Source organism: Neofelis nebulosa, chromosome 5, assembly GCF_028018385.1.
Source record: "Neofelis nebulosa isolate mNeoNeb1 chromosome 5, mNeoNeb1.pri, whole genome shotgun sequence".
Taxonomy (NCBI): domain Eukaryota; kingdom Metazoa; phylum Chordata; class Mammalia; order Carnivora; family Felidae; genus Neofelis; species Neofelis nebulosa.
Genome location: NC_080786.1, coordinates 101,823,114 through 101,850,913, shown reverse-complemented (window position 1 = coordinate 101,850,913; position 27,800 = coordinate 101,823,114). Strand labels below are relative to the sequence as shown.

Here is a 27,800-nt window from a genome sequence, read left to right as displayed (position 1 = left end):
TCGGTTAATAAGTAAACCCTCTCTAAGGGTTCTCTGTAATTTTACATTAACCAGATTTTTTTTTTCATGCTAACATTTTCCAGGTGAGTAAAGATGACATTAGCTGGAATTTGGACAGTAGTGTGAGGACAAGGTGACAAAAACAAAATGGTCAGCAAGAAGTGTTTCAGGATGGAACGTTGGGATAAGAACCAGAGCAAAAACAATCACATTTAGAAGATAAAACCACAGGTGAGTGATTAAATAATCTGTTTAAAGAATTTGTATTATGATTCCCTATCAGCTTTAGTGAGTGTTCTTAGAAAAATCACTGGAAAAGTTTAATCAGCTTGCCTAATCTCAGCTTACTCAACTTGCAGCACTGAGGGTACCTGCCACCTACCTAGTTCTGGGAGTTCCCATGAGAAAGACAAGGAGCTAAATACATTAAATGTGGTCATCGTTATACTTGTCAAGTACTGCCGTTTACAACATATTTACAGTATCTGTTTATCTGCTGGGGTGGGGGGGGGGTGGGAACAACTTTTTTTAAATGAGACCCATGCTTTATCTCTCATCAATAGTAGCAAGTTTTATTTTTAATTTGTTTTTACTTTGACACAGCCGTACTACTTTTCTAAATATATTTTGAAAAAACAACTTTATTAAGACAGAAACCATGTTTAATAATTCAGACTCTGAAGATAGCAACACAAAGTCTGAAACCTGAGAACATATCCTTTTTTCTTTACAAATGCAGCTGAGGAGTATTGGACACCCTTTCCCCTGTTTGTGAGCGGGCGGTCAAGACACATGCGCAAAAGAGTTTCAAAACTAAGTGCTTATACAGATCTTCCCTTATCTGTAATATGTATCTTAAATTTGGAATAAGTAAACTTTGTGTGAAAATCACCATTGTAAATGGGAGTGGGCATATGGCTAACCAGGTTGAAACTAATAGTTTTTCTATGATAGAACAGCTCATCCTAAAATATCTTATAATAAGAAACAATAACAATAACAAAGCCTTAATGACAACACTAATATCTACCTTCTTTTGAGCTTTTAATAATAGGCTCCATGACTCAGGACTTTACGTACACTATGCCTTGCCTGGGAACACATTTCTTATATAACACTGAGAAAATATGTGCATAAATACAGTTGAATAATTTGAAATTTCATGTAATAGCTTGAGCCCATTTATAATGCTCAACTAGCTCTATTAAAATGCCATACTCTCTAAACAATCAACCACTCTTTAGACAACTAAAGGTATCAAAGCATGACTGACTTTAGAAAGCTGTCCCATTTTACTCCAAACATGGAGTATGACATTTCATAAAATTTCTCATTCTAACTTGAGATCCTCATCACATCACAAGCCTCCCTCCAGGGTGGTTTTTACCAATTACTCGCAAGGCAGCCTTTGGGATCTTTCGCCACTGCTCCTGCACCTCATTCTATTCCCTTCCCAACTTCATTCTCCCAACAGCACCAGGCCCGATTCCAGGCAAGAAAGAACAAAACAAACACATTGGTTATCTTCTCCAATTCTAGTGCAGTAACCATTGGGGTCAGTCCTAAAGAAGGAAGAAATTGTACAATTTCCTTCCAATGCAGATACTTTACACATTTATTTCTATTTGTACTTTTATTGATTATTCTTATATGAATCGGAAAAACCGGGACATGTAGGAAATAACAACAGGTCATTAAAGCTACGGGAAAACTCTCAAATTCACCTTAAACCTACTCTCTCAAAGGAGGGTGTAAAATTAATTTAAACTCTTAGTTTATGTCCTGGGAAGAGGAGTAACCTAGTATGCTGGGACAACAACAGGAAATGAAATAATCTTGAACTTTTTTCTAAGTACTTATTTTCTTTACGGTTCTCAGAACTCGGGATTCTGTGAATCTGGCTAAAGAATAACAAGGAAAGGAGCCCATTACCTTATGTGACGAGGTTCTTAATACAGAACACTTGAGAAGTAAGGGCCAGATATCTTACTAACAAGTGACAGAAAGAAAACCAAAGGACGGTGAGAGATACAGGAGATTGTAGCGCTACCTTATGCGAGCAAAGGAGCAACGACCACTCCCTGAGACATTTCTAAATCAGGTAGGGAGTGTCAGAATATCAACAAAGTACTGAGGATGAGGAATGCAAAATGAATCTCTTAGCCAAAGGTAAAAGACAATGAGAGCGGCTGGACATGAGAAGTCTCCACTCGGTGGTTGATTTCTGGAGACATTACTCAAAATGATGAGATGGAATGGCTTCCATCCTCAGAGAAGGTAGTGAGAATTAAGCTAACTGAAGACATGAGTGACACCCGCATGGATTTTGGGAACCGCTGCTCTGTAGTGAATTCCACTTCAGCCTAATGGGAGGAAGTAGGAAGCAATCCCACTACTGGGTAAAGTGTTAAAATCTTCAAAGTTACTTTGCTTTTACCTCTTCCTCAGGCTTAAGGATCTCACCAAAAAAGCAGAGCAAAAACGTTTATCTTTGATAAACAAGAATCGACCAACAGGAACAACAACACGGGGAAAATTACAAAATGAAACACAGGGAGAAGCCATATCGGCATCAACTTGCTACAGGCTTTCATGAGGTTGCACTCTGTTTCTGCCCAGACCCCTCAGCAGGGCAGGTCTTAGGGCCTTAGCATCACCTCCTGCCCCAGCCTGCTTGGTGTCCTCTCTTCTGGGGGCCTTCTGCTTCCTAGACCTCGAGAAGGTCTGGCAGACGCAGCTTAGGAAGCGACCAAAGCAGCGTGGTGGTGATGCCAAGGATGTCACTGCCGGAGAAGACGGCCCCGGCTCCTGGGACACTGAGAGCTCACAGGGCTGTATCTGACACTCCTGATGCATCGCACATGCGCCCTTATCCCGCTGACTCTGTAACCTGTCCTGCAAGTAGAAGAGAGAAGTTAAAGCCTTCAACGCCAACACACATGCGCAGAAAGGACATCACCCCCTGAGCCAGTTCTTTCATGCTTTATCTGGGCCCAGGGATCCCAGTTTGTTCCCCTAGCTCTTCATCCCCCACCTCCTTCCATTCCAGATGAAGGGCTGTCATTATTTTTCCTAGGAAAACGCGGCAAGCCCAGACTTTCGCCACCCCACGCCTCATCCCTACCTCACTGGGAAGGTCAGGATCATCTTCCGGAGCACTGAATACAGCCGGCTTTGTGTCTACCACCTCATCTTCTTCACTTTGTGGTGGCACAAAAGGTGTTGGAAGGATGGGGGCATGGTGGGTCTCCACCCTCTCCTTCCTCCTGCTCTTCCTCATTCTCTTTGTCCTTACAGCCTTCTTAAGACGTCTATGCGTTTTTGGAAGTGGATCTAACTTTCTATCCTGGACTGGAGGCATGACAGGGTCTTGTAAAATTTCACCCACATGACTCTCAGATGTCCCCTCCAATGGCTCTGATGATGATTCCAAGTTTCTCTTCAGAGGGTCATTCTCCCATAGGTGGAAGCTGCCGTCTGTATCTTTAGTATCTGGTGATATGTTCAAGTCATCAGCGACATGTTTTGGGATGGAGATTGGAGATTCCCAGCTTCTTTCATTGAGGGTTTTTTTTTTTTTTTTTTTTTTGACTTACTACGTTGACCCAAGCCAGCTTTGCAGGAACAAAAAGCTCACAAAAAAAGGACCAAGAGTCAAATGCAAAAGAAGTAGTTAGTACCTGTCTCTTTCCAATAATTTATCCTCAACTATCACGGACACAACAGCCATATTGATCTCAGACTTTCCCTCTGGATTTAACTAAGGAATTCAATGGCTTTCAGAGATAGTCCTCAGTTTGTTCTTCTTGGCCTGGGAGATCACAGATTTCCTAAAAGGAGAGAGAAAATCATTGAAATAATTGCTCCATGGACAGTGGAGCCCCTCCTAGTCACATAAAATCTATGGTTTAATAAGACTCTGCCAAGCCTAGCATGAATTCCTCTACAGAAACAGTATTTAGCAACTTAACCAAATTTCCAAAGCAGTATTTTTAAAAGTAAGAAAATTCTCCGTGTATATCAGAATCACCAGGGGTGCTCTTTGAAAAAGCAGATTTCTGGGATGTATCCCAGACCTAACATCAGAACTTCTAATGCTTCCTTGCAGGAATTTGCATTTTTTTCCCCAGGAACCTGCACTCTAAAATCTGAAAACTACTACTTTAGAAGGACACTTGATCCAAAATTTTATGGGACCATGGAGGTAACTATTCTTAAAAACAGCCCACTTTCCCCTATAGGTTTTCCCTAGTCATCTCACTCCATAATCATCTCTCTCCTTTGAATTCATTTAATTATCATCACTTATTCTGGTATGTTATCCTTTACTACCTTCTGTCATAATTTAACTTCTAATCCTTGTAATAACTATATCTTCTAACCAGATTATAAGCTTCTCAAAGGCAGAGACTCATACTTGTTAGTTTTCTACGGTGGCTTGCTAGGATTAGTGCTTCATAAATTGAATAAGTGAAGTAAATATGGATAGGTTTATATCCCAGCGTACAAAGATTGATACGAGGCTGCTCTGTAGGAAGAATGATAGAGCAACAGAACGCTAAAAATGACATAGGCCTCGGGGACAACCTAATCCAATTCCCCAAACTTACAGATGGGGAACCTCAAGTAAAATAATGACCCTGCCTAAAGTTGAGGGTGACAGACTTTTTCCATAAAGGGCCACACAGTAAACATTTTATTTAGGCTCTGTGGTCTAATGGTCCTATCATGAACATTCATTGCTGCATGGTAGCACAAAAGAGTAAGTGGACAAATAATCATGGCTGTGCTCCAATAAAACTTTATTTACAAAAATAGGTGGTAGGTCAGATTTAGCAGCAGGCTATATATAGTATGCCAAGCCCTGGCTAAAGTCATATAATGAGTTAGCAGTATAGCTAGGATTAGAAATCAAGTCACTTAATTCCTAGCAAGTGCTCTTTCCACAGAGGAGTAGAAAACTATAGAATGAGAAAGAGCTTTTTCAATTAAAAAGGGGGTTGAAACGAGGAAGAGATCAAAATATGCCTGGGTATGTTGTACTTCTAAGATGGTTTCTGATGACCCTTAGTCATTCACACAAACAACTGGGAGCTGAATTCTGAAACTGGCCAATTTCAAGCAGACCCATCAATTGGTAAGGGTATGGAGTAGACTGAATATTTTCTACACACCTGCCTAGGAAAGCATACGATTTGGTCCCCTTTTGACTGAGGAGAAAATCCTATAGATAGGTAATGGAAAATACTTCCATGATTCATTTCTTGAAATTATTGTGGCCTTGTGAATACAGTTCCACAGTGCACAGTCCAGTGACTAAAAGTTTCAAGTAATTACCAGAGGAAAATGGGGGCAGAGATAGGATAGGTTATCTAAGAAGTTAAAACCTCACTTCCTAATCCAAGATGCTCTTTAATAATGAAAGTGGCCCTAGTATTAAAGATTAAGTAACCAAAGCCCTGAGGTTATTTCATATTCTGGGCTTTCTGAGAACTGTGAGGTCCATCCAGAACTCTCTGTTCTATTTTTTACTTCCACCCCTAAGGTGTTCCTCATGTCATTACTTTGCCTTCGCAAAGTAGATGATTAACAAATATTTGTTGACTGACGGATTAATAGATGAATGAGTAAATAAATGAATGAAAGAACCAAATGCTATTAGAAAGTTCCTTGGTTTGTGGTTGTAAAAATAAACCAGAATTGGCACATTCTGCAAGAGGAAGTCTAATACTTTTTTAAGTTACCCCTCAGTGCAACTAATAGTGCCTTCACATAGTAAATGTCAATAAGTTTCACAAATGAATTAAAGCATTCGATGTAAGCCATTTAAATTACATGTCAAAGTACAAAATCATATTGCTTGTCACACACACAAAAAAATGGTATCCAAGTACAGAATTTATTTACCAATACACTAGCATGGAATTTTTTGTAATTAGCTTCAGTTCCATACTGTTAGGAGAGATTGGTAAAATCCTTGAAAGAAGAAAGCTGCTGTTAACAAATGAGAGAACTCAGGCACAGGTTTAATTTGCACCTTCTCTCAGAAACAACTATGCAGGCAGCATCTACAGAAGCAGCAGCCCTAGATGCCCCCGAAGAGGTGGGGCCAGGACTATAGAAGAGAAGTCACCGAGACAAATTCAAGCTTCTAAAAGTCAACCTGGCTTCTTCACTGCCTTGGCAATGGCCATGGGCCGGGTGTTCATCATGCTTCAACTGTATTTTGACAAGGCTCTACTCCCTCTGACCCACCCTCCACAAAGGAGCTAGAATGATCTTTCTAAAACAAACCTAACCTGTCATGCTCCTACTTAAAGCTGTGCTCCCCAGTCCCCCAGCAAGATGCTGGCCCTTGGTATCTGACTCCCTGTCTTCTGTCTCGCTTCACGTCTACCACTCACAGATCACTTGCCATTTCTTGAAGGCATCAGACTTTCTCAAACACTCCTCCTTTTGCCTACAATGTCCCTTCCCCTCTTCACTACCTGGCCTAGCTATAAGTATTACCTCTTCTTAGAAGACTTAGCTGACTTCCTCAAGCAGAAAGAAAACACATTTAATTCCATTTAGGTAACATTCTATACTTACAAAAATTATCCCATCAAACTGTAGGCTGTTTAGATATCTATGTCCTTCACTAGACTCGGTGCTCCCTGAACGCAGAAACTCTCGCTTCTCACATGATTTCTAGTGTCTCTGTGGTGCCTGGCGCTTGGAAGGTGGTCAGTGGTTGTGGACTTCACAATGCAGTTGTTTGGTCTGCCCCCCAGAGCAGGGGTTCTAGAGGCCAATTCACCCCCTTCCATCTCTGAATGAACAAGCAATTGGAGTTTGGGAGACAAAAATTAAGAAGCTATAGCCAGGGCTCAGAATTAATAAATCCAGTTACCAATTCAAAGCCTGTGACCAGAGTAGCAAGTTTCACTCAGGAAAGAAAGAGCTCCTCAGGCAATGATTAGCACCACCCAGCATAATTCTAGAAGCATTCGCCCACCCATATCCCCATGAGAATTACAAGGAAAGCTAGAGGAGGAGGTCCTACTCAGATCCCTGGCTTCCTGCAAACACACTTTCCTCCAGACTATACCATACTTCTCTGTCTTGCTGGTAGACTCTCAGCACTCCTTGCCCATCACTCCCCCTCCCCCACCCCTGCTCCATGAGGAGCCTCCCCAAACTCTAAGTGATGCCTGCATCCTAAGTTTTTACCCACAGTCAGCATTCTCGTTCCCATAGAACATACACCCAGCTCCAGGCCTTGACTCTTTCTTTTAGTGTCCCTACCTGGGAACCTGCCCCGAGGGCTAGATGTGCTCATAGGCAGGGATGTTGTTCAACCCACAGAAGTCAATTGCCTGACAAGAGGTAAGAGATTTATACCACATCAATCTCACTGCATCTGGGGCCCATGATCCCCTGGATTTCCCACATCAGAAATTATTGGGTACATAATACAAGTGAATTCACATGTTTCACTCTGAGTCCCTCTGTCTTCGTAAACCTGTTGCATTTCAGCTTTCTTTGTGATTGATTTTTCCCCCATTTTCACATATTACTTGAAGCAAAGCTGAGAGTATTAAAGCCCTTGGATGAATTTGCTGCCTAAGCAGAGATGAAGCCAACTTAGAAGTCCTAAAACAACAAACTCTAGGCCACTGAACTTCTGGATAGTCCTGCAGAAGAGACTAGAGAAAAATCTCACTAATCATCATTGACAGTGAACTGACTGGCCCTCTTTAAAAATGGGAAAGAAATGATTGGCACGAACTAACTTTGCTTCTCAGTGAGTCTCTGGAGAATTAAAAACGGAAGCCTCAGACAACAATTTTCTTTGAAGATGACCTTTCATATTAAATGAATAGCTGAAGAGCTAGTCTCAAAGGGAAAGAAAATGAATAATCTGTGAGGGCAAGTGCTCATTCCTGAGTATACAATAACAAAGAGACTAAAATATGATGGTAAACACTGCAGAATGTTGCATGACCAATTAAGTGTATTTTCATTTTCATGGCAACATTTATTGAGAGCCTACTATGAATCCAACAATGGGAAACCTGCTCTTTGATTAAAAACAAAACAAAACAAAAAAAACCCGATCAACAGAATTTAAATCAGGTGTTTTCTCACATTAGCAGACATGAGAATTACATGAAGCATGAAGGGCCTTTAAAACACAGATTGTTGGGGTCCACTCCCGATGTTTTTGCTTTAGTATGTCTGGATGAGCACATTAGAGTATACATTTCTTTTTTTCTTAATTTTAATTCAAGTTAGTTAACATACAGTGTAGTATTGGTTTCAGGAGTAGAACCCAGTGATTCATTACTTATATATAATACCCAGTGCTCATCCCAACAAGTGCCCTCCTTAATGCCCATCACCCATTTAGCCCATCTGCCCACCCACCTCCCCTCCATCAACCCTCCGTTTGTTCTCTGTATTTAAGAGTCTCTTATGGTTTTCCTCCTTCTCTGTTTTTATCTTATTTTTCCTTCCCTTCCCCTGTGTTTATCTGTTGTGTTTCTTAAATTCCACATAGGAGTGAAATCATATGGTATTTGTCTTTCTCTAACTGACTTATTTTGCTTAAGATAATACACTCTAGTTCCATCCACGTTGTTTCAAATGAGAAGATTTCATTCTTTTTCATCACCAAGTACTATTCCATTGAGTGTGTGTGTGTGTGTGTGTGTGTGTGTGTGTGTATACCACATACCACATATATATACATTTCTGACAAGGTCCTGGGTAGTGCTGCTGGTTTGGAGAACTGTGCTTTGAGATCCACTGAAAGATGAGACACACACACAGTCTTGGAACAGATTAAAAAGTGGGGGAGGTGCATTCCTAACCACATGCAAGCCAATAAAGATGTATAGGCTCTGAAATGATTATCTGCTGAGTTGATTCCTCCAGCCATGCTGCCATCCCACCTACACTTTGAGCTTTGGGGATGATATGGCCAGAAAGCAGTGTGCTTGCAATGTGGATACTGTTGACACTGGGTTTGCCAATGGGTTTCTTCTCCAGGGGCACCTCTGTCCCCTGACAATTTCTTTCAGTCTCAACCTCAGACCAGTTACAAACTTCAGAACATGAATGTCATAGACACTAACTATTAAAAAGCTAGGAATGTAATTATATAAAGTAGCCATGAAGCAGTTTCATTTTTCTCAAGAAAATATGTGACTATTATCCCCACATTAAGTTCTTGCTCTTTTCTAAAATTTCATCATCTCGTTTTAAGACTTTACCCCTCTGGGCTGAAAGTCAGTGCAGAAATGAGCTGTGGTAACCTTTGATTTAGTCTAATAAAACAATAACAACACACTCAGTGGGTGGTTAAATCTGATAATATTTTGAGCTGAATTTTCTGTAGTAATTCAATTAAAAATCCCATGGCCAGCCAACAGAAAGCATACAGATCACCAAAGTTTTATAGTATTACATGCTTGGTCTTAAAATAGCCTATATTAATTTGGTGTCTTTATTTATTAACCTAAATAGTTCAAGTAGAGTTTCTCCTAAATATAATTTAGGATGACCATTTATATCTGTACTGTTTAAAAACTTCAGCTGGCTCACATCATTATGGTGCTTAGAATCCCAATTAAAGTGGGAGAAACACTAATCAGAGAGTATATTACAGAAGCTGTATTAATATGACTGCAACAGTATCACTGTTTATTAAAGTTTCTGGGGAATCAACTCATGCTGGCTCCTCTATGTCCTTCTTCAATTCAGCAAGGCCCCTGGAAAAGTAATATTGCCACTCAAAGCAAGCTGAAGCCATTCAGAATCACTAAATTGTTTGGTCACATCTATTCCTGCCAGGGTTCCTAGCCAAAGAGTCAATGGTCCTGGGCTCTCTTCATGCCTTCTCTAATGAAAGCCTTGGAACATTCCAGAAAACTTTAGCACTTCCTTTTTTAACCATAAATTGCACATAACTCTTCCAAATTCTTAGTCTATAATTTCTCATAAAACTCTTTGAGACCTTCTGGTGAAGATATATGGCAAGAGTTATTGGAGTTTAAATTGTTATCCTTCAATGTTATATGCACTGGATCATAACTCTATGGCTGTGGTTCCCTCATAAAACTAAACCACGAAGCCATTCTTTTCATTTCAAGCTTAACAGCACACAGGCCCATGGGTGAAGCAATATCAACACTTGAGTAATTTCTCAAAACCAAATCTCTTCTGCAAAAACAGGGCTGCAAATCAGTGGTGTATTATCTCCCCCCTGAACCTGTGAAGTCTGTAGTTGTCAGCTCACCCAGGTGGAATGATGAGGATAATGTTCATGTGTAGAAATTGGATGGGACTAAGAACTGTCTATAACTACAGAACTTCGATTTAGTCCCAGTTCCACCACTCCGTCGTCCTAGACAAGTCACCAAGTTAGGTAATTGTTCTGGGGGGAAAGGTGAGACCTCAGGTTTACCGAAAAATTTTTTAGCCCAGGTTCACAGAATTCGTTTAATAAAAATTACTGGCTCATGACACTCATCGTTGTCCACAACTGTCATCATTGCTCCATTCGTGGCCTTCTTTTTTATTCGTTGTCTTCAGTGTTCACTTTTAACATATATACTCTTAGGTGTATACCTGAGAAAAGGTCATGCAAAATGTGCATTAGAAATATGTGTATGTATGGGCACCGGCAGGGGGGGCTCAGTCGGTTGGGCGTCTGACTTCGGCTCAGGTCATGATCTCACCGTTCATGAGTTCAAGCCCCGCATCGGGCTCTGTGCTGACAGCTCAGAGCCTGGAGCCTGCTTCAGATTCTGTGTCTCCCTCTCTCTCTGCCCCTTCCCCTCTCACACTCTGTATCTGTCTCTCAAAAATAAACAAACATTTAAAAAAGAGAGAGAGAGAAATATGTGTATATTTACAGAGACGCTATATACAATACAAAAAGCCTGAAAAAATCCAACGTCCACGGTCAGGATGATGTGGTAGACTCCCATAATGCAATAGTAAACTACAGCTACATTTGATAATATAGAGTCATTGTTTCTGAATCTCTCTTTTGCCCTCTTAAATGGAGACAAGAATCATCTGTTTCTGAAGATTAATGTAAAAACCCTTTTAAAATTATAACTAATAAATGTTAATTATTTTCCTCCTATATTCTCTATTCTCTGGTCCTATAAGAATAATCTGGAAGCACCATAGTGTAGAACATGAAAACAATAGAATCAGGATGATACAAATTTGAAGTTCCACTGCTGGAGTTCAACTCTCTAATCTAGCAATTATTTCCTGTGTGGACTCAGGTAAGTTAATTTACCTCTCTAAACCTCAACCTTCTCTCGTGCTAAGTGGAAACAAAATTAGTACCTACTTAAGAGGGTTTCAGTGAGCTAATCCAAGTACTTACTAGCACACCAGCACACATTAGAACACCATAACAAGTGTTCACATCATCAATAACTATTACATTAACAGGAAGCCCATAACACTTGTCAAACAGATATATCTGCTTTCCCCTGTCCTTACCTCACTCCCATTCACTCTCCCAATACAACACACGCACACGTGCACATTCACGCACACATATATTTTCTTTGCTTTTGCCCATTCTTCAGCTCCTCATACATAGCTTAACACCGAGGATGATAACACAATAATTAGGCCCAGAGTTCCTGTCTTGGATATCAGGGCAGAAATGGGAACAATTTTATCAGATTATAGTTGCGTTAAATATAAAATTTCTTGCGGGGTGCCTGTGTGGCTCAGTTGATTGAGTGTCCGACTTTGGCTCGGATCATGATCTCATGGTTCATGGGTTTGGCCCCACGTCAGGCTCTGGGCTGAGAGCTCTGAGCCTGGAGCCTGCGTCAGATCCTGTGTCTCCTCTCTCTCTGCCTCTCCCCCACTCATACTCTGTCTCTGTCTCTCAAAAATGAAAATGTATAAAAAATTTTTTTAATTCTTCACAAAAGAATTTTGCTCAGAATTTCCGTTAAAAGCAAAGTTGATTTGCATTTTACTTAAAACACCCGCAAATGGGGAAAGGCAACCATTTTCACAATTCACATAGAGTACTAAAAAAGTGTGGGAATAATTATTTAAAGGTAGCACAACCTAATTGGAGTAAAAATGATTAAACAATGTATTTGAAACATAAACATTTTGAAGGACATACTTCATAGTTGTTGATTTGTTAAACTGGGTCTGGGCAGGTCATGATGGAAGATGCTGGGACCTGACACTAGACCAGCCACCAGGGAGTATGGCCCAGCTGCAGGTGCTGGGAGAATGTCCAGTCTGGCAGGCAGAACAAAGTAGCTAAAAAATATGGCAGTACATAAGAGCCGATAATGCAGCTAGGAAATTGGCATCAGGAGGCAAACATGAAATAGCGGAAGTTCACTCAATATGAAAGCACAGCATGGTGCCAAGGAATTCAGAAGCAAAACATGTCCCAAGACTCAGGCAGGCAGCATCAGACAGCCTAATCTGTGACGGTGGAGCTTCAGTCAGCCAATGGTGCCAGGGTTGCGCCCTGGTGGCCGAGAGGGAGGAGGGATGGCAAGTTCTGGGAGGACCTGGGAAAGCTTGGCAAATTCCTGAGACAGGAACCAGTACAAGAAGTGCACTGAACCCAAAAGAAAAAGAGACATAGATGATTCTGGAAATATGGCAGAAGGCAAAGGCAGACTAGACGCCTAACTTGATGCTGAGGAACAAATGTGTTGAGTTAGAGTTCCTTAAATGCCCCCCATCCCAGGTCTCAAATTCTGGCCACAGAGAGCCTAGAAGGCTCAGGGAACAATCTGTGCTCATGATGGTGGGTGCGGGTGCATTGGAAACTGGAGAGCAGAAAGGACCAGACAATCATAAGACTGGCAAAACCAGGCCAGCAGTCCCAAAACTGCAATCACTATAATTACCCTGAAACTTCACAAACAAATAGCAGCACTCTTATTTAAACCAAATCCCGGCACAACCACCACAAACATAATTAGGAAAGTCCATGTGAGTTTGTTTTAATGAACTTGACCTATAGTAAAAAGATAAGCCACTCATCATCAGGGAAATGCAAATCAGAACCACAGTGAGCTATCTCCTCACACCTGTCAGAATGGCTAGTATCAAGAAGACAAGGAATAACAAGTGTTGGCATGTGGAGAAAAGGGAACCCTCGTGTACTGTGGTAATGTAAATTAGTGCAGCCGCTTTGGAAAAAGTATGAAGGTTCCTCAAAACCTTAAACATAGAAACGCCATATGACCCAGCAATTTCACTACTGGATACGTACCTGGAGAAAATGAAAATGATGAATTTAAAAAGATATGTGCACCCCTTTGTCTGTCTACTCAGCATTATTTATGAAAGCCAAGAAATGGAAACAACCTCAGTATCCATCAATGGAAGAATTGAAGAAGAAGATGCAGTATATATGATATGTGGTATGTGGAATATCACTCAGCCATAAAAAAGAATGAAATCTTACCACTTGTGACAACATGGAAGGACCTTAAAAGTATTATGCCAAGTAAAATAAGTCAGAAAAAGGCAAATAGAGCATGACTTCACTTAACGTGGAATCTAAAAAGCAAAACAAACAAACAAACAAAAAGCAAAACCCAGACTTATAGATACAGAGAACAGATAGGTGCTTGCTAGAGGGATGGGGTTTGGGTGGTGGAACAAAATAGATAAAGGGTATCAAGAAGTACAAACTTCCAGTTATAAAATCAGTAAGCCATGGGGATGCAATGTACAGCATGGGGAATGTAGTCAGCCATATTAATTTGGTATGGTGACATACACACAGATGTCTGCCATAGCCATAGCCCAATTCATTTAGAAGAGTCACCACAAAACCATTTGTGGAAGTCAAGGGTCTCCTCTTTGGGGTGTGAACATTCCTGAGATGGAGAAAGAGTACTTTCCTAAGCCAAACATGCCCCGTTTCTGCTATGGCAGCCTATCCCTTACAAGTGCAATGACCCCTGGCAGCCTGGACCTCTAGACTATGCAGAAGCAACCAATCAACAACTTCATGGTCAATGTCATCAGGTCCTATTAAGTGAGGGATCTTTAGCTGAATAGGTATTCATGAGCAACTGCTCCTGGAATGCTCCAAAGCCTGATAATTAACAGCTGTGCACTGCAATTAATTTGTATTTATGCCTTAAATATTCAGCAAGATATTATTTCTTGTGTATGGCAGATTCATATTTCATGCTGACTCTCAAAGCAGCAATAAGAAAAACAACATCAAATTTGTTTTTGTTTTTATTTTCTTAATTCAACTGTGCTGCCATTTGTATCTCAAAACACTGTTGCCTTGTATTCAGTGAGCAAACTCCAAAGCCCATTCAGGGGGGTCATGGGGGGAAACTGGCAAAGGCATCCAAGACTTTCCCCAGGCATTCACAAACCCTTAGAGAGTACCAGAAGGGACAATTTAAATTAAGGCGATGACACTGAAGTCTCAGCAGTCTTAATTCACGAACTCCATGTTCCCCGTGGGCATGTTACTTCATTCAGCAATTGTTAATTGAATGTCCACCAGGCACATGGTACCATTGAAAGGTTTGCAAAATGAAGAGATTAGATAGTATTTTTCCAGATTCTTCCAGCTTCATGATTTTACAAGTTAGCAAATCTAGAAAACACAGACCACGACTTCAAAGAGTTTACATCTCTGAAGGTGAGATTAGATTACACAAAGAAAAAATCCTAATACAAGGCAGGATCAATAAATGCCAAATATAAGAGACAGGTGTTATAAGACCATAGAGGAGACAGTGCTTTGAATGCCAGGTTGAGGAACTCTGTGACAGTGGTTCTCAAACTCCAGCATGCATCAGAGATCAGTGGGCCCTACCACCAGAGTTTCTAATTCAGTAGGTCTGGAGTTGGGCCCCAAATTTGCATTTCACACAACTTTTCAAGTAATGCTAATGTTGCTGGTACAAGAACCACACCTCGAGACCCAGTGCTCCATGGGAAGCCATCAAAGTTGACTGCACAGGAGAAAACCATGATGGAAGCAGTGTTTGGAGATGGTTAATCTAGAGATAACAGGTAGGACCACTAAAAGGAGGTCAATAGATTTACAACAGGCCCCAGGGAGGGCAACGGTCAAGGCCAGAGGACTTGGATTTCAAAGAAGAATCAGCTTGACCAGCACAAAATTGACTTGACTAGCATATTGGCTATTTGGTGACTTTAGTTCAAAAGGATTCCTGATTCACAGAATGGAACACTGAATGGGGATAATTTAGCAATGCTGTGTCCTCATCACTGCAGGCATGGTAAAGAATCCCTTGGAAACCACATCTAGCCTTACTCTGGAGCTGTCCAGATTGCCCAGGCATGAGAATTTCAGAAGCCTCTATTCCTATTTCTCTCAAGTTTCTCACAGTACTTGAAATCCCACCATTCGAATCACTACTTTAGATTAAGGTGCTGACACCCTAAAGCCTCTTAAAATTATTGTGTATCATCCCACACCTCAATTAGAAACTCTTGCGCCTCTGTCACTCCCAGGGGACCAAAGTGGTTTTTCTCTTGAAACCCCAACTTTGGGAACTCAGCTCTCTTTCACAGTGAGTCATTTGGATCCTCACACATTCCAGCCAGTAATTTAAGACATAAGAAGCTACATGGAGAGGAATTTTGGAACAGGAGTTATATGCCTGTCAGCAAATTGCAGGTATGCGGTGGTTACCAAGCTGCCTTTCTCGCTTCCCTTCAAAGTGTGTTTGCTTTACTGTCTCAGATTAGCCAGCCAAGGCCACTTAGCGCCCACCCCACACCATCCACCTCTTTTTTTCAGCCTCCCCAGGCCAAATGGCCCAACAGAGGTAGCTACTTGACTCCCATCTGCCCTTTCCCACACCTCAAAGCCACAGGGCATTCCTAACCTCAGTCAGATGGTTACAGAGTTTAAGCTCAATAAAAGGGGAGTCTATGTGAAGTCACACTGAGCTTCTTTTCCCCAAGACCTGGCCCTCCTTGCTCTGCTCAAACAGTCTGCTAAATCACTACTTAGGCCAAAGTCTCTATCTCTACTTCTTGTGGACATGGGGCCCACCGACTTGTCCTTGTCACTTTGTCAGTCCAGGTCCTATCCCAACCCTTTCTTAAACATTCCTGAGTGAATTTACAACTATCCATAATTCACCCACCTCTTTCCAAAAACAAGCAACAAGCCCAAACCCCTGAAACAGCGGTCTTTGCTATTTATTGTCCAAAGTCCAAATCTTCCACAGTTCCAGAGCTCCATGGTTCCATGTGGAAGTGATTCCAGGCAGACTCCCTAGCCCTCCTCTATCTGCTCCTCCCCAGTTTGCTCAGGTAACAGCAAAGTCTTACTCACTCCTCTCTACCCAGGTTAAGGTTTCTCTGACCTTTACCCAAGAACTGATGCCCCAGGAAGGAAGGAAGAGAGTTCTATTCTGTATCTGGGTCAGCGGGTTTAAGGGCTCGCTTCTTTGTTTGGCTGGCATTTACTAAGTGTCAGGCGATGGGCTAGATGCTGAGGACATGGAGATGATTTAAAAATAAACAAATAGAGGTGCCTGGGTGGCTGAGTCAGTTAAGCAGCTCTTGATCTCAGCTCAGGTCATGCAGGATCTCACGGTTAGTGAGATCGAGCCCCAAGTAAGGGGTGCAGGAGCACAGAGCCTTTTTGGAATTCTGTCTCTCCATCTCTCTGCTCCTCCCCCACTTATTCTCTCTCTCTCTCTCTCTCTCAAAATAAATAAATAAATTTTAAAAATAAACAATAAGCATAGTTCCTACTTTTATGGAGCTTTAATTCTAATGGTCAGGTGCCACTGACCTGACTTCCTAAATTTGGATAACAAACCAGAAAATTAATGTGAAGTGAGAATCCTATTTGGAAATAGGTCAGAGGGGTTTTTTTTTATTAATATAATCAACGTGTATCTCAGCGTGTGAGAAGTCTGCTTGAAAATTACTTTAAAAAAGAAAAAGGACTTACACCTGTTGCAGTCTGTTTGATGACCCAGACAGAAAAGCGTTTCTAAAGATTTTGTCACAGTGTAACGCAATCTCCCTTGATTGTTGCCCCAGGTGCCTTTCCCTCATTGAAATCTATCATTAAAAGAGGATCCTACATGTCAGATTAAATGGGGAGAAGAATAAAAGAAGGTCCTTTTCCCACCTTCCGGAGTTGGCATCAGTAAAAAAAAATGTATTCGTGAAATTTTGTTTCTAATACAAACATCAACTTTTCACCTAGCAGCAAAGTTCTTTTTTGCACTTTCTTGCTAACTTGTTTCTGATTATAAAAGCAATACATGCTTAGGGGCGCCTGGGTGGCGCAGTCGGTTAAGCGTCCGACTTCAGCCAGGTCACGATCTCGCGGTCCGTGAGTTCGAGCCCCGCGTCAGGCTCTGGGCTGATGGCTCGGAGCCTGGAGCCTGTTTCTGATTCTGTGTCTCCCTCTCTCTCTGCCCCTCCCCCGTTCATGCTCTGTCTCTCTCTGTCCCAAAAATAAATTAAAAATGTTGAAAAAAAAAAAAAAGCAATACATGCTTATTATAGGAAATTTGGAAAATATAAACAAGTATAAAGAGAAGACAACACCTGCAATCTCACTGACAAGCAATAATCACTTTTGATATGTTGGTTTATTTCCTCCCAGTGTTCTTTATTTTTCTATTCATGTAAGTGTTCACACACATTTTGCATACTTTTGATCATGCCATATGTATGTAATTTTGTATTCTACTTTTTATTCTCACCATTAGACAAAAAAAAAATGTCCTTGTGTAATTATTATTTGAAAACATCAGCAAGGCTAAATCTTCATTCTTATAATGAGTTTATTTCTCCCATTAATCGAAGTCCCAATCTACTGTGTGAGAGACCTACTTCTCATTTAGTCTAAACTTGACCTTGAGATCACACCAAAGAAAAAAGAAAAAAAAGGAGTAGAAAAGTATTGATAATAAAATCTCTTAAATGAATTGAGGAAACTCTGCAAACCACACCTTCCTCTCTAAAGAGAATTCCAGCAAACTTGAGAGACGTGAAGGTGGTGTCCAATTCTCTCTTCAGACCTAACAGGTAGGTTTTTAAGATTTCACGTTACAGTCCAGTCTCCTGGCTGTTGACCCTCATCCTAGAAGCATGAAAGGCATTTTTTTTTTTTTAAGTAAAGTTCAGAATTCCAGTTTTCAAGCTTGAGATAACCCGGCTTGGCTACTCTCAAAAAAAAAAAAAAAAAATCAAGGATTTTTATTAAATTGACATGAACTTGATATGAACCAATGTGTGATATACTTTCTATAAAAGAGAAAAAAATGTTAAAAATCTAATACGTTTTATTTTATATGGAGCTTGCAAGTGATATATCATTTTCTCTTGCTTAATTTTAAAATATATCTTAATTTTTAAGTAACTATTATTTTGAACATAGCTTTGTTGATTTGATCCTAAAAGTATCCCATAATCATTCCAACCTCTTTCTTTTGTATTTTATCCTCTGAATGACCCTATGAGGTGAGCGAGTAGGCAGAGGAATATTGCTATGCTGGCTTCACAGATCAGGTCACTCAGAATCTGGAAATGTTAAATGACTCATCCAAGGTCACACAGGAAGTCAAAGAACTGGAGTTAGAAATTTTCTTTTAACTCAGTGCACCCTTCTTTTCAGATAATCTATTTTGAGCATCTTTTATAGAAATACGGTTTATCTCTATTCTGTTCAGAAATGTATAGCACTCTACCCAATGCTACCACACAACACACTTTATGAGGAAAACTGACAGTCTCAAGTTGGCTCCAGAGGAAGGTGACCAAGACTGTGAAAACTATAGAAGCCATGTTCCATGTTCCAATAATGGATGAAGGAACTTGGTATATTTAGCTTGGAAAAAGAAAATCAGAAGGAGATAAGACGGCTCTTTCAGTGTTACAAAGGCTGTCCTAAGGGGAAGATGAGCAGACTTGTTCCATGTTGCTCCAAATATTGGACAAGAACAATGGACAGAATTTCAAAAGAAACAGATTTCTGCACAATGAGAGATTTGTCTTTTGGACCAATGGAACTGTTTAACTGTGGAGAAAACTGCTCTCCCTCTAAGACGGTGAACTCCTCTGCACCAGGAGGCACTGAAGAAAAAGCTGTCAGGGATATTCTGATGACTTTTTTGGTTCCTGCACCTTCAGTCTACTTGTCCTTTGTTTTTCTTGGCTCACTAATGAAATACACAGTGCACAGCACGTGAGCGAAGAGAAGCTACGATGAACCAGGTGCTTCCCAGCTATGTTTCTCAGCTGATTAGAATCTCCGGGGGTGGCTGGCAGCTCCCCATGAATCAGAAGCCACGGAGACCTCAGAGAAGGAGCCTGGGAACTGCCGGTTTTACACGTGCCCCGGGGTGATTGCTGTCCTTGTGGAAGTTTGAGAAAAGTTTTCAAAACATCATTTTATCCATTCAATTCTCACAACAATCTTGGAGGGCAGATGAGAAACTAACGCTCAGAGTTATTGAGCAATGCGCCCAAAGTTACACAGCTGTGCAGGGATTCACACTCAGGGAGGTTAGTCTGGAGCCTGGTGGTATCTTACCTACCCTCCATGAGATTCTGAAAGAGAGATACAAGACAAGGAAATGAAGATGGGTTTTATTAGATATGCATTTGGGGTTTTTAAAATATAGGTCATGGGGTGCCCAGGTGGTTCAGTCGGTTGAGCGACCGACTTCGGCTCAGGTCATGATCTCACATTTTGGGTTCCAGCCCTGTGTCGGGCTCTGTGCTGACAGCTCAGAGCCTGGAGCCTGCTTTGGATTCTGTGTTTCTCTCTCTGCCCCTCCTCTGCTCGCGCTCTTTCTCTGTTTCTCAAAAAATAAAATAAAACATTAAAAAATTTTAAAAAAATAGGTCATGAGTCATTGGTATGCATGATAAAATGTGGAGGCATGTAATTGGTGGTGTTCCGATTTACGCAGGGACTATGTTGAAGTTCGCTTTCTTGTCTTTCATGAACAATTGTGAAAAGAGCGTACTAACCAAATAAGTAATTTCAACATGATTACAAAGAGAACAACATTTTAATACACTTAGCAGAAGCAATTTACATGCATACAATTAATGTGCTAATTTCAGTGATCTTTAGCTATTCATTAAAACAGGCCTGGCAGGTCCTGTACTTGGCAACACTTTGTTAGTCATTTCCTGCTATTACTTTATATACTCGAAAGCAATCAGCCATCTATAATTTAAGACTTTTCACTAATTAAATAGCCCTTTCTCTAATTATGACCAAATTAGAGAGGTTAGTGTGTGGATAAATATGTTTGTATTTGGCACAAGTATTCAAAGAAGGTGATTTCTCAGTATGGGGCAACAGAGACCAACATGTGATCGACAGTCTTCAACACAGAGTACAGGGAGAATGTTAGAGCGTGCAAGAAAGGCCTTTTGACTTAAAATCTGAGCAACGGAGGAAAAGTACTCTCTTTGAGATGGGCTTTATGTTCAGCCTTGTAAACCAAGCAAAGTCTGGATTTGTTGACCTTCAGGGAATAATACAAGGATCATCTGTTTTTTCAGGCCTTTGCCCAAGAGATGAAATGGAATGAGGGTTCGGAGAAAAAAGAGTTAAAGGTTGTGTTTGCAGGAATGTGTTTGCTGACATTGATCAATGGGTAATTTTGCGATTGTAGGTTTATTCACATAGAGGGTTCAAAAAACAGATCAATAATGAAGCAATGGTGAAGATGCCAAAGAAAAGGTGATTAATGAAAAATATGGTGGAGGTACAATCTGCCACGTAGTATGAATGTGCCTTCATTCAGCACCCTATAAATAAATATGCATCTGATGGAAACAGAACATTCCCTTGGAATGTCGTTACAGCCGGGCAGAATCTCATCAGAGCCCATGCTTCAAAGAGCAGTTCCTCATGTCCACAGAAGCAAGTTTAAATTCTCTTGTGTAAAGTCTCTGTAAGCAGTTCCACTCTTGCATTATGCATGATTCTGACATCTTGTAACACGAGCAGTGTTCTAATAGTGATTTCCAATTTTATTTCCTGGGTTACATTTTAACGATCCTATTTAGGTTAGCATTTTACTTTGGCCACATATCTTGTTACATTTCCTCATATAGCATTTAATTACGGTAGCAAAGCTGTAACCTAGCATTGTATAGATGCACAAGGATTTAGTGTAGTCTTTAAAGAATTTATGGCTTTTAAGCCAGTGCTTTGTTCCATCATTTTCACTGTGCCAATTTCATATGTAATGATGACTGTTAGGCAGGATCCTTGCTCCTTGCACCAGGGAACTGATAGTAAGTAATAATGAGCTGTGCTAAAAGTAAATACCAAAATCTAAGATAGCCAAAGATGACAGTGGGTTGTAGGTCTTTCCTAAGGTGATGACACTCAAGTTCTTAGATAGAAAAACAGGAGGGGTCAACCTTAAGTGAACTTGTGAAGAAGCCAAACACTTCACTCTTCCCCTTCTTGTGTCTCCTTCTGCAGCCTCTTTTTGCAGGAGCCCAGGCTTTCCTCCTTGTTGACATTGCCCTTAAAAAAGGATTTGAGGGACACCTAGGTGGCTCAGTCTGTTGAGCATCTGACTTCAGCTCAGGTCATGATCTCGAGGTCCATGAGTCAGAGCCCGCATCAGGCTCTATGCTGACAGCTCAGAGCCTGGAGCGTGCTTTGGATTCTGAGTCTCCCTCTCTCTCTCTGCCCCTCTCCTGCACACACTCTGTCTCTCTCTCTCAAAAATAAATAAACATTAAAAAATATTTTTAATAAAAGGATTTGAAACCAATCCTCAGCACCTGGGTGGTATCATATCAGAAATATCTTCTCTATGTTTCATGTATACCTAAGTGCTATTTATTATTTTGGAATGTCAGTCCCCTATTTCAATTATTCCATCAGTCAGTAGATAAGTCATGGATGGCATCTGAGCAGCGAATGTGAAACCAGTTTTCTTTCCAGATCTCGTTTTTCAATGGTCCAGAGAAGATATATCTACATTGCACTAAGGGTAAAATGAAATGCTTTCAATTAACCTCTTAATTTGGTCCATGCATCACAGCGTTGAGAAATATGATGATTCATGATTCGTTTTAAACTTTTACTGAGCAGTTTAAGCATCTTTACTGATTACCAAATGATGACCACACACGCTCCTCTCCATGAACTGTGATAGACACATCTCAGAAAAGTATGTTTATGTGTATGTAATATGTGTCATGTATGTAGCATACCACATGAAAAGCAACATACATTGTCTCAATCAACACTTCTGCATACACTTACACAAAGGTGTCCAGAGGAGGAGGCAGAAGGCAGGGCTGAAATCCAGCCCAATCTCTCCTGGCCAAATCTAGGACAACACAGTGTTATCCTTAACCGATGATGCTTTCTACTAATTGGTCCCCCCAAGAGGAACACCTGTTTCTAATTCCCAGAAAGGCAATGTGCTAGTGTTAGCCAGGGCTCCTTTCATACTCGGCACAACTCCAGAAAGAGTGTATGTAGGGGCGCCTGGGTGGCGCAGTCGGTTAAGCGTCCGACTTCAGCCAGGTCACGATCTCGCGGTCCGTGAGTTCGAGCCCCGCGTCAGGCTCTGGGCTGATGGCTCGGAGCCTGGAGCCTGTTTCCGATTCTGTGTCTCCCTCTCTCTCTGCCCCTCCCCCGTTCATGCTCTGTCTCTCTCTGTCCCAAAAATAAAATAAAAAACGTTGAAAAAAAAAAAAAAGAAAGAAAGAGTGTATGCATATAGGTGAAGACCACAAAGGTGAGAGGAATTAAATTACTTGCTTCAAGCCCCACAACTACTAAGACACTTGAGAAAAATGCGACCTTGGGGTGCCTGGGTGGCTCAGTTGGTTAAAGCGTCCGACTTCGACTCAGGTCTTGATCTGTGAGTTCGAGCCCCGCGTCGGGCTCTGTGCTGACAGCTCAGAGCCTGGAGCCTGTTTCAGATTCTGTGTCTCCCTCTCTCTCTGCCCCTCCCCCGTTCATGCTCTGTCTCTCTCTGTCTCAAAAATAAATAAACGTTAAAAAAAAAAAAAGTTTTAGAAAAATGCGACCTTTAAATACCACACTTCCTCCCCAAAAAAGAAAGATTGAGGGGAAACTCACATATTTCCTTTATGTGTGTCTGCTCAGCTCAATTGTTGGGAGCACTGTGTTTATGAAACCACAGAGCCAGCAGGTTTAGTTAGACTGAACTATACTTTGTGCTAAGTCATGACTGTGCTCTCCGCAGAGCATGCTTGGGGATGCAAAGCAAGGAGAGGAAGGAGTTAATAGTGTGGTTCAGTGGTTCTCAAACTTTAGTGGGCTTCAGAAATACCATGGGGGGCTTGTTAAACAGAGATTACTGGACTCCCACTGCAGAATTTCTGATGTGGCGGGTCTGGGATTGACCTGAGAATCTGCATTTCTCACAAGTGTCAGGGTGATGTTGATGCTGCTTACATAAACTAGGGATCCATCCATTACAAAAACAAAAACGAAACAAAAAGTCACTAGTCTATAAGTGAGTCAGGAGTGTTATCTAAGAGCTTAAAAACAGCGCAGGTCTTGGCTCTCATGTTTCCCTCTGTTCAAAGGAAACTGCTTGCAGGATTATAGTGGTATCTTTAGCTTTTGATTTACACCCGACTAGTATTAAAAATTAAAATAACAACAAAAGATTACAGGGTACCAAACTGACCAGGTTTGGTGTTAGATGTCCAGCCTAACACTGCTATCTTTGAGAGAAAGGGCACTACTGGAAATGGCAGAAAATAAATAAAGGATTGGACGCCTGCCCTACTAATTGCATATTTATTCTTGTCCCTTTACTCATTTTTCATATGTGGACAATCACAGTTAATCACAAAGCATTTCTCTCAGGATCCTTCATAAAGTGTGAAATAAATTCTCCAATAAAATGTTTACTAGAGTGTATCCAGTTTCCAATTAAAGAAACATGCTTGTGCGGTGTCAGGAATTCCTTCCACAAAACATTTCCTTTGTGCAGAAACACTTTACGGTAAATCTTCAAATAACCCTGTGTTGTCAGGATAACTTAAAGCAGAGTGTCCAGTGAACCCCCCACACCACCTCTCACTACCCTGCCACACCCCCCCCCCAAGGAACAGTCTGTATAAAATAATTTGCTCTTGTCTGTATACACAGTGAGCCAATGTGGTGTGAAAGGCACTGGTAGTCATCTTAATAATCTATATGTATCACTCTGTAATCAATATGGCGAGCGTACCACCTGAGTGATCCCATCAACAAATTCTGTCAACACATACTGAATGATTATCTAGGGCCACCATTTATCCGCGGGGCATCCAGAATAGCCTTGTCAATTTTTCTTTTATTTTTTAAAATGTTTTTTGGGTCCCCTCCATGTTTTTCATCTTCTTTTAAAGAATCTCAATTCTCCTACTCTATGAGTAACACGAAAAAAACACAATGAGGCAATCCATTTTCCGAATGGTGGGACAGCAGATTCACAGCATTTAATTAGAGCTAATTTAAGAGGGTTTTCTTAGTCTTCAGGACCAACTCCCTCAAGGGAAACAGTGATGCAATTGTTTGATGTCTTTTACTTGGGGCTCATCTTCAGAGTTCTTAGTTATGTCTGGGAAAAATTCAGACAGGTGGGCTTGTCTTGGTCCCCATGGAAGCAGCATTGCCCTGACAGTTTGATCACAGTTCTGGAAATCTAGTTTTTCTGGCTCTAAGTTACTGACAAGTCTGTCTCCGGGTTTAAGGACAGCCTTGCTTGGAGAGCTGTTTTCTTTGATGGGGATGTCAAACTAACAGTGATCACACTGTAACAATGAGACTTTTTCTCCCTTTTTATTAAAGCCACAGGTAGAAGAGGTGGTTATCTGGTTTTCATGTGAACTATGAGCAATAAGAATTTCCTGAGGCTTTTTTAAAGGCACAAATTGCTAAGAAATTTTTAATTGAAAAAAAATGACAATCGTGGTCATCTGAAATGGACCTAAAATTCAATATATCATATGGGGAAAACCTCATTAGAAAGCTAGGGTACCTTCTTGTATATTCAGACCAAAGCTAGAATGGTAATTGACTTGAGTACAGGATTTTTAAAAGAATCAGACTTGCCTCTTTCTCTCAGGTTGTCTTCTCAAGGGACTTTTTTAGCTCCTCAATTCTGAAATGATAATAATAAGAAGAAAAATAATAGTGGAGAGGGATGACTGGTGAGGCAGAACTTCAAGTCTTCTAATGAGAGAATATGCATTTCAAAACCTGCCAATCCCTTCAGCTTCTACAAGTGGAGACATCAATTAGCTGTGGAAAGAACCACTTTTAATTAAGTGGTATAAGACAAACAGGCAGCCATTGTTATGGGGCAAAGGTATTACAGGTTTCCTTTTTATTTTTCCTCCACAACTGAAGATGCTCTCCCCAAATCCCTTACCATAGGGAGCTCTAGGGATGCTGAAATGGGAATGGGCACATTTCTGAAGTGTTTCTGGAAAGAAAGGGATGGAAAACTGCACCCCTGTTCCCTTTAAGGTTGCAGATTCTTCAAACACCTTGAACTGACATGGCTGAGGTTAGCTGGTGGTTTAGGAGCTTAGGAGCTGCTCAGAGAAATCTCACCATGAGAAACAGATTCTAAAATAGAGAGCCAGACTCCAGACTAGGTCTGGGTTGTCTCAGACATGGATTACTTCGGTGGAAAACTTGCCTGAACCAGCCACCCTGGTCCAGTGGGTTTACCACAGGAGAGGGAAAAAAAAAAAAAAAAAAAAAAAAGCTGTGTGAAACACACGTATGTTTGAATGTGTGTATATAGACCTAAGAGCTGAGTGATATTTGAGGTCCAGCTGTCTGTTGGCCCCGGGGTGACCATGGCTGGGGTGATCCTGGCTAGGAAAGTTCCTCTCTCAATGTGGACCTGCACCCTGATGATGCAGCGGGAAGACAATACATTTTTAACAGCCAGCACCTGCCCAGTGAGGCCAGAGGCTGCAGACAGTCAACCAGACAACTGACTTTCTCTTGATGGGATTTGATTATAATCCCAATTAACCCTGGGATCTAAGATAGCCTCTGGGTTCCTGGGCTCTGCAAGGACAGAGATGTTCTTACAATGCCAAGCTGCCTGTTCCAGGCCATGTTGAACAGAATATTTAAAGAATTATTTTGCTTTAGAGTTCATAATTGCTGGTGAGTGTCAACACACACACACACACACACACACACACACACGGACGCACGCATGCACCCATCACCTAGCATTTATGCAAAGCGTATTATGCTAGCTACTGCAGCAAGCACTTCACACATATTACCTTAATCTTCACCATGTCTTATTCTACAAAAGAACCTGCTTTGACAAAAGATCGCACATTTATTAAGTGGAGAGCAAGGATTCAAACTCAGTCTCATCTGACTCAGTAACAGTTTAGCAACACAGAAGAATTCTGCTAGCATTACCAAGCTCAAATTTCAAAAGCTAGTATGAACATCTCTCAGTAAAGAAAATAATAATTAGCTGAAGCCCTGTTCATTTAAAGGGTTAGCGACTTAATCTTTTAAACTAAATCCCCTAGAGATAGTGTTGACTTATGAAAAAATAAATGAATGCAGGTCCACATAAAAGTTGCATTTTCAAAGAATAATTTCTAATAAATTCCAGGGATAGTCAAAGATGTTGTCAATGCACTTAGTGCATTACCTATCTACCTGTTTTATGCTGCACAATCCTCCCTCTCATACCTACCTTTACTTGTCCTCAACAGATGGCCTGTACAGGCCTTGAGGTACAAATGGAGCTAAAGTTTAATTTTCCAACTTGAAGAGGCTTATTTCTAAAATAGACATTTAACGGGGTGTCCGGGTGGCTCAGTCGGTTAAGTGTCAGACTTCGGCTCAGGTCATGACCTCATGGTTTGTGAGTTTGAGTCCTATGTCAGGCTCGCTGCTGACAGCACAGCACTTCAGATCCTCTGCCCCCTCTCTCTGCGCCCCCCTCTGACTTTCATGTGCTCTCTTTATCTCTCTTTCAAAAATAAATAAACATTAAAAAAAAACAGTACAGATATTCAGGAAGCCTTAACAACAATCAAGCAAAAACTACTTCCCCCCTTTCCCCACTTCTGATTCTGGTCCCACAATTTTCCCAGTCAGCTGAGATAAAAACCTTCAGGTCACTTTTCATTCTCCCTCTTCCTTCACCTGTAAAGTCAGTAAGTCACCAAGGTCTGTCACTTTTCATTTATTTATTTTTTTATTCCCATATCCTTGAGGAGGTTTTTTCTTTCCAGATCAACCACTGGTCATCACAAATTCCACCCAAATCACCCCATACAGTATTCTAAGCCTCTACATTGACGTGCCTGTTTTTATTTAGTCTCACCTCCCTGACCTATCCCATACAATTCCAAGGCTGAGTCCCCAGAACACTACTTTGTACAGTTTCAATGGTGCTCTTTTTGGCGAGTCAAGAATATGTTAAAACCTGGGGCGCCTAGGTGGCTCAGTCGGTTGAGTGTCTGACTTCAGCTCAGCTCATGATCTCGCATTCCATGGGTTTGAGCCTTGCATCGGGCTCTGTGCTGACAGCTCAGAGCCTGGAGCCTGCTTGGGATTCTGTGTCTCCTTCTCTGTCTGCCCCTCCCCTGCTCGTGCTCCATCTCTCTCTCTCTCTCTCTCAAAAATAAAAATAAACATAGAAAGTACTAAAAAAAAAAAAAAAGAGTATGTTAAAACCTTAACCTACCACTCAAGAGAATGCACAACAGAGCCCAACCTGCATTTCCAGCTTTCCTTCCACTGATGTTCC

General features: G+C 41.1%; 1 protein-coding gene and 1 long non-coding RNA gene across 3 annotated transcripts in view; one reads left to right on the top strand and one right to left on the bottom strand.

The window, feature by feature from the left end:
- Window positions 1–87: 87 nt before the first annotated feature.
- LOC131512584 (uncharacterized) lies at window positions 88–21,791 on the top strand. The gene is made up of 3 exons (XR_009262190.1): window positions 88–231; window positions 11,164–11,285; window positions 21,494–21,791. It is a non-coding gene; the product is annotated as an uncharacterized LOC131512584 (long non-coding RNA).
- The window catches only part of LOC131512583 (uncharacterized), a 62,305-nt gene continuing 35,128 nt past the window's right edge, over window positions 624–27,800 (bottom strand). The window contains exons 1-3 of one of the 2 annotated variants that reach the window (XM_058731479.1): window positions 6,592–6,800; window positions 3,125–3,830; window positions 624–2,895 (exon numbers count right to left, since the gene is read on the bottom strand). In XM_058731479.1, coding sequence (XP_058587462.1) covers window positions 2,581–2,895; window positions 3,125–3,361 — 552 coding nt within the window. In that variant the 5' untranslated portion in view covers window positions 3,362–3,830; window positions 6,592–6,800 and the 3' untranslated portion in view covers window positions 624–2,580. Of the gene's footprint in view, window positions 2,896–3,124; window positions 3,831–6,591; window positions 6,801–27,800 lie in introns of those variants that run through there. The other variant, XM_058731478.1, reaches the window with a different exon arrangement.